Source organism: Empidonax traillii, unplaced genomic scaffold (genome assembly GCF_003031625.1).
Source record: "Empidonax traillii isolate 1590-97213 ecotype Southwest subspecies unplaced genomic scaffold, ASM303162v1 scaffold805:size286791, whole genome shotgun sequence".
NCBI classification, from domain to species: Eukaryota; Metazoa; Chordata; class Aves; order Passeriformes; family Tyrannidae; genus Empidonax; species Empidonax traillii.
This window is the reverse complement of record NW_020955998.1, coordinates 26062-39130: the sequence shown is the minus strand read 5'-3', so window position 1 is coordinate 39130 and position 13069 is coordinate 26062. Positions and strand designations below refer to the sequence as shown.

Sequence of the window (13069 nt, the reverse complement as noted above, 5' to 3'; positions counted from 1 at the left end):
AAGCACTTTCCATTTGAGCAGTTTTGCCATGTGTTTTCTCTAGTATAGCAGCAGGAACAGAGTAATTTCAGTTTTATTCCTTGTGAGGATGTTTTCAGTTTTTAGGGTGAGTAATTCACCTTGTGGGATAACTCTTGTTAGTCTCTCTGTGAATGTACCAAGGCCTTGGTTATATAAAATTTGTAAGGCAAAAAACTATTGAAAAAGGTTAATTAAAAATCAGGGACCATAGTAGGCTAGGTAATACCAGATATTTGTATTAATATATGTACTTTTATTTACTGATGTTAATTTTAAGATCAAGGCCAGAAGGAACCAGAAAATACACCTGGACTCTGTGTATTGTTAAAAGCACAATTCCACAAAGTGCCCTCCTTAAACAACTGAAACTTCAGGCAGAGAACAGAATAGATCAGATTATTGTCTTTGTTTAATGCTTGCTCTGACAGGGAGTTTGGGATGCCCTTTTAGTTCAGCTGAACTGAAGAGAAAGACCCAAGGATGCCAGTGAGGCACAAAGGAGAATTCCTTCCCAATCCCAAACTGGCTTAATGATGTTCCTGTGCTCCAGTACACTCTGTCAGTCCCACCCTCCGTCTCTGGAAACAGCTGATTTCTGTTGTTACAGAGGAAGGCAAAAGAAAAGCAGTAAGAAAACAAGGAAGTAATAACCCACAGTATCCAAACTGCCAACTCAGAGAGCCATCACTTACATCCTAATCATACCAGAAAACCCAGCGAGACACTGAGGTGTGAAATCCGATTATCAGTGTGTTTAATGTTGAACTGACATTTAATAGCCCCCAAAGAAAGGTTGCAAACAAGGCAAGACGTTTTTGTGTAACTTGGTGCCAAAAGGAAGTGCAATTTTCAAACGCTTTTTTATTTTATATTGTAGGTATAGAGCCTTCATTTTCTCTCTCACTTTCCTGCTGTATGCCAGCTTCCATTTGTCAAGGAAACCTATTAGTATAGTTAAGGTAAGCAGGGTTCTGTCCTTGTTTAAACATCCTTCTGCTCCTCAAACACGGAAGTCATTGTCTTTTTTAGTACTTCCCGTTGTGAAAGGCAGTGTTAAACTTTAACTTGAAGTGGCTTCAAGATGAAAAACTGATAAAGCCAGTACACAGTGACATTTGCTTGATAAACGTCAGTGAGACTGTGCCTAGAATATTGCATTTCTGTCTGGTCTTCGGGATTAAAACCTGAAACAGCTATGCCTACACCTAATTAGATTAATTCACGTGAATTATAGGTATTTGAGAGATTTGCAGTGATATTTTTGAAAAAAGTTGCTCACAACTGATGAGTTGAGCATGATAACATTCCCCTGGCATTTATAAGAGTGTTCCAAGTGCTGTTGAACATCGTAGTCGTAGTTGTCTGTACACTTGGGACTCTGCTTCTGGTGAAGCTGGTGGCAAAATATTCCATAATTCAAGGTTTGTTAGTTTAATCTTCAGCCTGTAAAACTTGCCAAACTCAAACCAAATCCCCCAGTGCTGTCTTGTGTAAAACTGATGAGTAACAATGGGCAAAGTACCTGATGTTACTGCAGAATTTCAAAGCTGTTCTCTATCAGAAGCACCAGTTCACTATAGAATGTTTTTTTCTGACCATAACTATTTCATGTAATGGTGGCTTCTCTCACCAGAATGCCAAGCAATTATTAATGGCTAACAGTGTTACTGATTTTGGTGGGTTCGACACAGGTTCTTGTCAGTCTGGATTTGTTGAATTTGTTGTTGCATGAGAACTAACACCCCAATTCACAAGTGAGGTTTTTTTTCCATTTTCAAATGCCCTTTCTGTCTCAGGGAGAGCTGCATAAGCATTGTGCTGCTTCACGTGAAGTTGAACTTGACTCCTACAAAGAATATGCTGCCCAGATTCAGCCTGTCAAAAAGCCATTTAACGCCTCTCAATGTGGTTGGGAGCCATTTGGTAAGGGTTGGTTTCTTTGGTTTTCTGTTTTTGCCAGCAATGAGCTGATATTCATAATTAGATTATTTGCTTCTTGCTATTTCTTCACATATGGAGGTATTGAGGAGATGTGCATTGAAGGGGTGTTTTGTTTTCCATGTTCTCATTGATTTCTCCAAATAAAATTCTGTCCTACCTTATGATGTCTCTCCTGCTCAAAGTCACTTCAACAGGTGATATTATTTTACTTGCTATAGCTGTGAGATGGTGTTAGTAGATCAGTTTTCAGTCAGAAAATGGGGTTTGTCTTTAGCATGTCTGTTAACGAAAAAAGGGTGAAGAATAAAATAAATCATTTTCATTTTCTACTAATTTAATTCAAGGTCCAGCAACCCTTTAAATAATTTATTTGGTGTTTATCAAAATTGGAACTTTTCAGAGTCCTTATCTGCCAGAAGGAATATCTTTCTCTCCATTTTAATAGAGAAAAAGGGGAGCCTTCATTGCAGAATAGACTTGACAACTTAATAGTTTATGGATGTGGCCTTTCGCTTAAATAGAAAATAAATATTTGCCTACTGAACGATTACGTTTGAATTTAATTGTATTTGAATTTCAGAGAGACTTTGAATCATTCCTTAATGCTTTTATTACTACCAGGAACATCAGTGAAGTAGAATAGTCCATTCTGTCAGTCCACCCCAGTCTCTGTAGCCATCCATTCTAATTAGTCCTTAATTAGCAATTAAAAAAAAAAAAAAAAAAAAACAAAAGGTGCTGCTCTGTTCAAAGATCATGAAAGATCTGAGCTCTGGGTTCTCTGTGGGCAAAATCCAGTGTATCAACCGCCTGCTGCAAGGTCTGCTGAAATGATTTAGTCCCCTTGGATGGGATGCAGTTAAACATGGTTGGTGTTTCTCGTCCCGGGACAGAGAGAAGGCTGAGTTTGCGTGTCTGAAACACTGGTTGTTTTTTCTAATGGAGACTTCTGAGCTCCAGTGTCCTCCTTTTTTTTCCATGAACACACAGGAGTTACTGCCAAGCTGCCCCTTTGGGATGGCACTCTAGACTTGGGGTTTTTGGCTGGTTTTTTTTTTTGTTTGTTTGTTTTTTTTTTTTTTTTGGGCAATACAGCTGGGAAAGCTGGGAGTGACCCTGAAAGGAGGAATGCTTCAATACCTGTGACTTCATGCTCGAAGTCAGTGGCAGTTGTGGCTCCTTGCAAATAAACACACAAACTGCCTTTCTTGGTGTGAGCTCAGCTCTCCTGAGAGTAGACTTAGCGTTTCCACCAGGGTGTGGAGGCACTTCTGCTCCCTCCATCCTGTCTGCAAGTCCTATTTTGGGGTGATTATGCTTGTTTGCTGTACAGAGCAGAACCCTCTTGGGGTTTTTTTTAAGCAAAACCCTGTGAATAGTTGGAAAACGAAATGCAAAAGGCTTTAACAATTAAAAAAAACCAACTTACTAAACCGATTCTTTAAAAGCCTCTGTGATGATGGAAGTTTTTTAGCCATTTTGGCTGTTAGGACCTCACATATTTTCAACTCATCTTTCCATTTTTAATCAAGTCAGAGTTTGGATTTTCTATTGTCTAAGGACACACAAGGGCACCTTGTTAAAAGCTGATATTTCTTCTCTTCCAAAATGCTGTTTTGAATAAGGTAGAGTTAAGCATGGGCCTACCAGTATTTTCCTTACATGTTACAGCCACTTATTTTTATTTTTTCCTTAAATAAAGCGTTTTGCAAAATGTGTGCTTAAGTGTAAAAGTGCCTGTTGAAAGTTAAATGCCGGTGCATGTTCACTAACATTTTTCTTGTTATATGTACAAATGGTTGGGAATTAATTAGTACGTTTAAACTGTTAATTTGTTTTGAAAATTATTCTTAGATAAGAACAACTACAAACAGTTACTGGGAGCGCTGGATTACTCGTTTTTGTGTGCATATGCAGTTGGAATGTATTTAAGGTAAATACTCTCTCTTGGAAACCTGCTTTACTGTTTGCTGTTAATTTACAAGGCTGCACAGCTTCTGAGATGTCCTTCCTTATGGGACAAGTTTCTGGTGAAGAGAGTGAGAAGCTGATTGCTGAAGGGGGAAGAAAACCCACAGTATCCCCCCAAGTCCCAGTTGTATCATATCTGTTGATCTACAGAAAGCTTCTTGCCTGCATCCGTCATGACTGCCTTGTGCAGGAATGCCTTCCAACTTGGCCTGTCTTTGCTTCATGTGGAATACAAAGCAGTATGCACTGGAATGTAGGTCCTCAATCAGTCTCTGACTTGTAAACTGAACTGGTTGTCCTGGCTTTCTCTAGAGTCAGAAGATGGAAGCAGACACCTCCTAAAAGTAATACCAAAACCACCTTACAGTGTGCATTGTTAGCTGCTGCTTGGAGATGTTTCTTTTTATTAAAACCAGAACCTTCATGACTGGAATTATTATTAGCAAGGGAGACAAGTCTCACTTTAAAAGGCTGGAGACATGTCCCACCTTACCTGTCACTTGGAAAATGACTCTGTAAGTAAATGAGCTCTAGATGAGTATCTCCCTGAAGGATGGTTGTGCAGGTGTCAGAACTTAGCAATTAATGAACATGAAATGTTTGTTGGAGTTTCTTTTTCCCTGCCAAGGGCTAAAGATTGCTCCTTTGCTGCTGTGAAGGCAAACAGCAGCTACCAGTAAAGTTTCTCCTCAACCAGAATTAAACAACACGAGATATTCTTCATTTGTGAAGGCTTGGGGTATGATCTCATTTTTAATTACGGCCTTTCTCTTTATTTCCTTCCCCGTTCCAAGCGGACTGATAGGAGAGCGGCTGCCTATCCGGTACTACCTGACGGGTGGGATGCTCGCCAGTGGACTCTTCACTGCCATGTTTGGATTGGGTTATTTCTATAACATACATAATCTGTGGTTCTACATAATGGCCCAGGTAGGCACGACGTTATTTGGACGCTCAGGAGTTTCTGTGGTGCTGTTTTAGTGTTGTGTTGGGTGTTTCTCAGCTACACGCAGCGATTAGTGGTTGGGTGGGAGGGTGTAAGTGTTGGAACACACTGTCAGTGCTGACAGGCAGAAATGACAGAGAGGATAGCCCCAGGTTTTGTTTTTGAAAAATGTTTTTCTAGCGAAAGAAATCTTTGAAAACAAATTAGTGTGTTTCACCCTGTGTCAAATCAGTGATCAAATCTTTGCAAGCTTAAATGTGGGCGAGTTTTGAAACAAGCCTATTTACTTTTGTCAGTCTGCCAAGACCTGAGTGACTCATCCTGGCCTTCTCTGCAGGAAAATTACATTTATGCTGCTAATGATGAACAGTCTCCCACACCGGTGTGGCTGAGAACAGGCAGCTTATGTAACGAGATTCACCGTGTGAGATTTTTTCAGAGCACTAATCAGGTGTCACAGGAACATTTACTGTTGACCTGAAATGGGCTTTAGGTCAGCACTTGAGCCGTTTTGGGCATGTCTGCACCTTGCACTGCATCTTCCTGTGTGTTGTTGCAGTAGGACTCTCACCTCTGGCTCCTCTGCATGGCACTGAGCAGCATGGCACGCACAGGCACTAACTTGGGCACGGCGAGCATGTCACCAGTTAATCTGTTTAACCCTGTCCCTGCCCCAGCCCTCTTGCATCAGGTGGTTTCCAGGGCAGGAGCTGGCTCCTTTGGGGTTAAAGCTGCCTGTCTTTAGCAGTGCTGCCCTGTGGGAGGTGGTCAGTGAGTCCTGGAATACCAAGGGTGGTATGGCACCACCAGCCTGCTTGGTTTCTGAGTGAGGTGATTTTGTTGCATGTTCAAATGCCCATTGTACATGTGAGTTATTGTACTGCAGCCTTTGTGTTAAGGTGTAATTCTAGAGAGAGTAATCTTTTTCAGAGTTAGAGATAGTTAAAGTTATAATCTCTGCATTGTGGAGGCTGAAATAGTTCTTACTTCAGCCTGAAATGGTAAGCTAAATTCCGCCTCTCAGTTTATTTACAGATGTCTGCTAAGCATTTTAAAGTGAATGTTCAAAGTTATCCAGTCTCCCCTAAAGCTTTCTTTTTTTTTCCACTTTATTTCATTGCAAACATGCTTTGCCATATGGTCAGACTGAGATAAGCATTAGAGTTGGACTCGATGATCCTTGTGGGTCCCTTCCAGCTCAGAATGTTCAGTCAAGTTTTCTGTGTTGCTGTTTGAGTGTGGGGAATTCACTTCTCAGTGCAATGTGACTTTTGGTAAGCACTGAGATTGAATGACAGTGTTCTGTGATTCAAATCCTGAAATAATTGTAGAGATGTGGCTGCAGGGAAGAATCTCTGCAAAACATCCTAACTTGGTTATTCTTTGGGAAAAAAAACATCACTTTCAAACCTCCCCGCTAAATTTTTAAATTCAGAGGATTTGTGAGGGCTTCCTTTTCCCAGTGCAGCACTCGGCAGGAATTGTGTAGAAACCTGACTTATTGTAGAGTATGTTTATTTATTATCATTTTTATATAATTTCAGATAGCAAATGGGTTGGTGCAAACTACTGGCTGGCCGAGTGTCGTTACATGTATTGGCAACTGGTTTGGAAAAGGAAGGTAAATAATGTGTTATCCAGACTTCTGGAAGTACAGATCAATGCATTCTGGGCTGTAATGCAGCCAATTTAAATATATTGTTCTGCTTCTGCCTTTTTTGGGGATGAAAAAGCAGTCTGAGAGGAGCTTCCTTTGTTACACTGATTGGTTTATATCTGGGTTTGAAATATTCTCCCTCATGACAGACCAGTGTTCTGTGGTAGCTCTTTAGCCTGGTACTTAATTTTTCAGATGAAATATTTCAGAAATGAATTAGAATAATCCTTGCAAATATTAACAGTCTAAAACCACTTCTAGTACAGACTGTTAGTATGCCATTTTAATGTGGAATTTCCCATGTTCTCATTTGTGTTTCAAAACAGTTGTCAGGGTGTAACTGTAAAAAGTATCTGTCTAATATCTTTTTTCTAACACACTTACATAAACTTAAAAATTCAATTTAGAAAGGAAAATACGTACAGCAGCAGATTTAACCTTTCTTTTTGACACGTTCTTCAAATCATCTCTTTGGGTTTTTTATCTTAATCCTGCACAGAGGTCACTCGTAATGTTTATTTTGTCATACCCACCATACAGTAGTTTTCCATAAATTTTGCAAGAGCTGCATGCTTAATCCACTGGCTCTGATAATGGTTGGTACATGTAGCAAATAATAATAATGCTACTGTAGTACCATCCTTTGTAGGTAAAGACCATAAAAGAGCATTATTGTCTGCCAGTTCCAGAGAAGGATACACAAAATTAAGTATATGCTTCCTATATAAAATCACAGGATAGTTACAAAAATGAAGGTTCAGGCTGGTTTTCTCTGGTCCCTGCAGCCTTTTAGGTGAGTGTTACAAAATGCAGAGAATAACTGTCATACAGTACTGAACAAAATTGATGAACCTGCAAAGTAAATACATTTATTCAAGTTTTGCTTTGCACAAAAAAAACAGCCTTTACTTTTAGGAGGCCACAGAGTGGTAGGGCTCTTGTCTGAATGTCAGTGGTCTGGTTCTTCTTCTCATTTTGCCACAAATTCCGTGAAAACACGGGCAGACCTCTTAGATCTTCAGCCCAAGGAAAAGATTGGGCTTTGTTTGAGTTAGGTTGCTCCAGGTGAACTGCTGAGGGCAAGGCGGTTTTCCCACGTGGAAGGACAACGAGGGAAAAAAAAAAAAAAAAAAAAACCTGCTGTCATGACTTTAGTAGGATTTTTGTGGTTTACATTAGCTGAGCTGGAGCTGGTCTACAGCAGTTATAATCTGGGATTTCCAGGCAGACAGCAGCTTGGTGTGTGTGTTAGCCAAGCTCTGCACAGGTGTCATCTTCTGCTAATGCCCAGCAAGTCCAGAATGTGACCAGAAAATACTGAATTTGCTTCACATATCCTTTACAGGTTGTTCTCTTCTGCATGATAAGTCTAGCGTGTCCTGAAAGCCTCAGATTATCAGGGCAGTGTGTTTGCAGGAGCATTTTCATTCCCAAAAGCATCAGACCTCGTGTCCACGTGCTACACAACATCTGTATACTTGTTTTAATCGAAGAAACTCTGTCCAGAAACATGCAAGCCCTAATGGTGTCTTTAAATGTCATTAAATGCAGGATGAGTTCTGGGATGCACAGAGTATTTTACAACACTCTTATTAATATTTAGCTGCCCTGAAATTACCAGATGGAGACTGTAGCATAAAGAAACGATCAGTTAAAGAACCATAAGATTGCAAATATTGAAGTATTTCAGTAACAGCACAGATGAACAGCTATTTTTGATACGCTCCTCTCAATCCAGTAATGCTTGAAATAAGAAAAGTTTGTGGGTTGTTGTTTGGTTTTGTTTTTTTTTTAATGCAGGAGAGGTTTGATCATGGGAATCTGGAATTCACACACTTCGGTGGGAAATATCCTGGGATCCTTAATTGCTGCTTACTGGGTGTCCACGTGCTGGGGTCTCTCCTTCGTGATGCCCGGAGTCATCGTTGCTGTGATGGGCATTGTTTGCTTCCTGTTCCTCATTGAGCGTGAGTGCTTTAGAGGGACAGAACCATGGGGGGAGCTCGTCATGGGTGAGGGACACCAGCTGCTGAAGAATAATTTAGGTTGGAAAAGACCACTAAGATCAAGTCCAGCTTTTGATCCGTCACCACCAGAGCACTGAGTGCCACGCCCGGTCGTTCCTTGAACACCTTCAGGGGTGGGGACTCCACCACCTCCCAGGGCAACACCTTCCAGTGCTTAACAGCCCTTTCCATGAAGAAATTCTTCCTGATGTCCAACCTGAACCTCCCCTGGAGAAGCTTGAGGCCATCTCCTCGTCTTGTTACCTGGGAGAAGAGGCCGACCCCTACTTTGCTGTAACCCTTTCAGGATAGTTTTAGAGAGTGATAATGTCACCCCTGAGCCTCTTTTTCTCCAGACTGAGCCCCCATAACTCCTTCAGCTGCTTCTCATACGATTGGTCATATGAATGGTCTCCAGACCCTTCCCCAGCTCCATTGCCTAAAATGACTCCAGCACACTTGAGAGAGTAACACTTCAGAAGTCACTCCACCCCTGTGTTGATAAACTGTTAAGTGTATCTTAGCTGAACATCCCACTTGGCTGCAGTGTATGATCTGTGCTCCCATTCAACCCATGCCATCCGTCTCCTGTGCTGTGAAATACAGAAGTCAGCTGCTAGAGCAGGTTGTGACACTTTAAATTAGAAGTTAAAGAGGAATGCCCCATCTGTCTTATCTCAGCAAGTATTCTGCAGAGACAACTACAATTCTGTAAAGAGCAGGACTGCCAAAATAGCCCTTGTTATCTGTACTGTTGGTTTGTTGTCAGTAAATTACACTATTTGAAAGTGTTTTAAGGGGTCTTTGTTGGGTTTCTTTTCACTATTAATTGTATGTGGTGTTGTATTTCAGATCCTAAGGATGTAAGTTGCTCCTGCACACCATCCAGTGTAAGTGAATGCTTTTTCTGTTTGGATTTTTGCCTCCTACTACACATTTATTAGGATAGTTCTGGAAACCAGTCTGTGTAGCCCTTTTGTGCCAGGCTGTTATAACTGATCCTGTACTCGGGGGGAATGATTTGTCAGTGCTTCACCGGTAAACCAGGACCTTATTTTCTCTCAAAGCGAGTGAATCAAGAGGTGAATTAATTTGTTTTAAATAAGGTTTTGGAATAGATGATCTTACAAAAGTAAAACAAGTAAAAACTGTTCATCTCTTTCTTTTTTTCCTTGAGTTCTCTTACTTTTCTCCAGTCTCCCTGGGCATCTTCATGGCATTTTGACTTATCTCCTGCTGTTGCCTCCCTTGCTTAGGTATGGCGTAGAGGCATTGCTGCCAGCTGTATCCTGGGAAGGGTCTCACTGGGAACCCCCTATGAGGCTTTGCAGGAAGAGAAACAGCCCTTCTGCTGACCCAGAGTCAAGGAAACATCTGTCTGTGGGCTTGGGATGGGTGGTGGGATGTTCCCTTGGATACAGGAAGGGACAGTAGGAGCACATGGGTAGGGAGAAGCAAGGGGTGGATATAAAGCTGAGGAGAAGAGATGGGAGCAGTCAAACAGTTTGTGACACCGAGTTTAGCCGTGATATAATATGGCCTTTATTTATCTGAAACTTCTAATTAATGAAGAAATGTGAAAAGGAGAGAGAAAAAAAAAAATCTGTGCTAAGTTGTACGAATCATATGACAAATGGATGATTTAGTTCTTGTGGCATCCCAGAATAATTTAGATTGAATCAGGACCTCTGAACATTGTAGAAGCCTACAAGAAAGATGGAAGAGAGACTGTTTACAAGAGCATGTAGTAACAGGACAAGGAAAAATGGTTTTAAACTGGAAGAGAGTAGGTTTAGATTAGATATTGGGAAGAAATTCTTCACTGTGAGAGTTGTGAGGTGCTGGCACAAGTTACCCAGAGAACTTGTTGAATGCCCCATCCCTGGAAGTGTTCAAGGTCAAGTTGGATGGAGCTTGGAGCAACCTGGGCTAGTGGAAAGTGTCCCTGCCCCTGCCAGGGGTGGAACTGGCTGAGCTTTGATCCCTTCCAACCCAGGCCATTCTGTGATCCTTATCCTCTGCTCACAGCAGGTCTAAATTTGACATAGGATCAGATTGCTTAGGGCTGGCCTGCTAAAATTTGAAATCCTCAAGGATGGAGATGCTGTTTTTACACAGATGTTTGGGGCAGGGCATTTAGATGTACAGGGAGTTTTTAAAATGCATTGATCCCATGCTTCACTGGCATCAGGGCAGTGGATCTTGCTGTTTATTTTATGAGAGCTTATACTTCAAGAGCTTAAAATTTGTCAAGGTTGTGAACTTCACTAGGCTGTAAATACTCTGTCACGCACAAGTTGTGTAACACACGTTGCCTGGATCACAAGGGAAGATGTGACACATCTCTTGACACAGTGGTTTGAAGGTCCATGTCAGAGACTGACCGCTCAAGGCGTTGTTGAAGAAGGATTGAAATGTGTGTGTGCAAATGTCTAAGCTTTTTTTGGGCTGCTGAACGTTGTACATGTGTTTTTGTGGGCCACCGTGGCGGCAAAACTTGTGTTTTAATTGTTTCTAAAAGGAAAGCTTTCTCTTCCAAGTGCCTGCTACAAAATGGTTCAGACACTAAAAGGAGGTTGGAAGTGGTTGTGCTCTGTTACCAAGATACTTGCTCAGTGCTTTTGAAACCAAAGTTCATAGGATGTTTTATGTGCTCAGAATCAAGTATTGTAGGAAGTCGTGTCAGTGGCAAAAAGATGTGCCTTGGAAATATTTAATTAAAATGAGAAGATGATCGTTTCCTTTCTTGCCTCATGTAGCTGTGACCCAAGAAGAGGGAGACACTCGAAATAGAATGAGAGAAAAATAAAAAGCAAGGAAAGAGAACAAAAAAAGAGAGCATTAGGAGGACCAGCTGTGCATAACTTCTCAGAATATCATTCGTAGCCAAGTTTTGTTCAGGACTGTATTTACAGGTTCATCTTGTTTCGTGTCCTCCAAGGCTCTGGTGTGTGTTTGTCTCTACTGCAACCACAGCCTAGAGCAGCTCCTGCCTCCAGCCTTCTTTTCCTTTGGCTTCCAGGAATCTGCCATGTTTTCAGCTGTTTCCTTGGAAGAATAGTAGGGCTGATTGGCAGAGAAGGTCTTAGGGTTTCCCAGGTTTGAGGGCAAATCAGGGCTGTTGGGGGAGATGTCGGAGAGAAGGTCCCAAGGGAATCCCACCTGGAAATTATCTGCACATGTGAACTATACCTTCTATTTGCAAGTCTCACAAGGAGATTGTACAGGGGTGATTGCTGGTTTTTTACCACCCTCCTCCAGTACTTTCAGATAGATGGGTTTTTTTACATTTTAAATGCTCTTGAATAGTAACTGAAGGTAATGTTTTTAGTCTGTTCTCTTCTTTACCAGATAATGTTTTTTTTCTCCTCATATGAAGTACTCCTGTTAAATCTGCTGAATACTTTCAGTGGTCTGGGGAACTCCTGTTCTTAGTTTGTTACTGTGAGATAAGGTTGGATCACAGTACGTTCTGTGTTTTTCATTTAATTCATTTCTCAAAGGTAACTTCTGTCAAGTATGAGAGTATTTTAAGTGGCTCTCATTGCCTCCTGTTAGGAGTGTCTTTTTTTTCCTCAGCTTTTATGTAGTTCAGGAGCACCTAGAGCCTCATGTTCACAGAATTTGCTGTTCAGCCTCATGGAAGTAAACGTATGCTACTTGTTTCAAATACACTTTGACTGGAAAGCATAAAACTAAAGAGCCCTGCACAGTGTGTTGCTCATATGTCTCAAGGAGCTGGTATGGAAAATTTTGACGTGGAATATCTGTTTGTCGTGATATTTCTAACATAAAAAAAATTACTGTTTTAGGAGCTTTCCCCCCCTTCTAATCACCACCTTTTCCCTCAGACCCAGAAAAGGAGCAGTCATTTGATCTCATCTTCTCTAGGACACCGGCAGGATCACTGCTCCAGGCACAGTCTTGTTGCATAGGATGCATTTGACCCTCAGTTTTCATGGAAACCTTGCTCTCTGTGAGCCAAAGGCATCACTTCTTCCTTCCCTGTTCCCATTTCACATCTGGAAATCTTGCAGGAGGTTTATAAAAATACTTCCCCACCTGCCTTTGGACCCTTTTCAGGTTAAGATTCACCACTGTCGAGGGAAGCTGTATCCTATTTGAACTCCTCAAATACTTCTCTTCAGACCTGCGTGGTGTGCAAGGATTCCACATCCTTAGTGAATGGATTTATCTCACAGCTTCTGTTCACTGCAGGAGGGTGGTTTTAGAACTTAAGGAAATTAATAAGGTCAGAGTAGAAGTTCACTGACCTCCTCCAAATGCGGGTGTGATAATGACAGTGTCTTGACTGTAGAGAAAACTGATTGCTCGTTGAAGGGAGGTTCATGTAGTAGAAGACTGTGTTAGTACTGGGAACAGAATATTTCAGCTGTGTTGTACAAGGAATTTGTCAGGCATAAAATTCTTGCTTTTTTTGCTCAGTCATTTCAGTGACAACCTGAACAACCTTCGTGTTTTCGCAAATGGTTAGAAATCCTTTTTTTTTTTTTTTTTTTTTTTTTT

At 41.2% G+C, this 13069-nt stretch overlaps 1 protein-coding gene across 5 annotated transcripts in view; it reads left to right on the top strand.

The window, feature by feature from the left end:
• The window catches only part of SLC37A1 (solute carrier family 37 member 1), a 33848-nt gene that overhangs the window by 4608 nt on the left and 16171 nt on the right, over positions 1–13069 (top strand). For all 5 annotated transcript variants that reach the window (XM_027901682.1, XM_027901687.1, XM_027901685.1 and 2 more), the window contains 7 exons: positions 899–980; positions 1818–1944; positions 3817–3895; positions 4728–4863; positions 6424–6500; positions 8337–8503; positions 9395–9432. In XM_027901682.1, coding sequence (XP_027757483.1) covers positions 899–980; positions 1818–1944; positions 3817–3895; positions 4728–4863; positions 6424–6500; positions 8337–8503; positions 9395–9432 — 706 coding nt within the window. The remainder of the gene's footprint in view (positions 1–898; positions 981–1817; positions 1945–3816; positions 3896–4727; positions 4864–6423; positions 6501–8336; positions 8504–9394; positions 9433–13069) is intronic.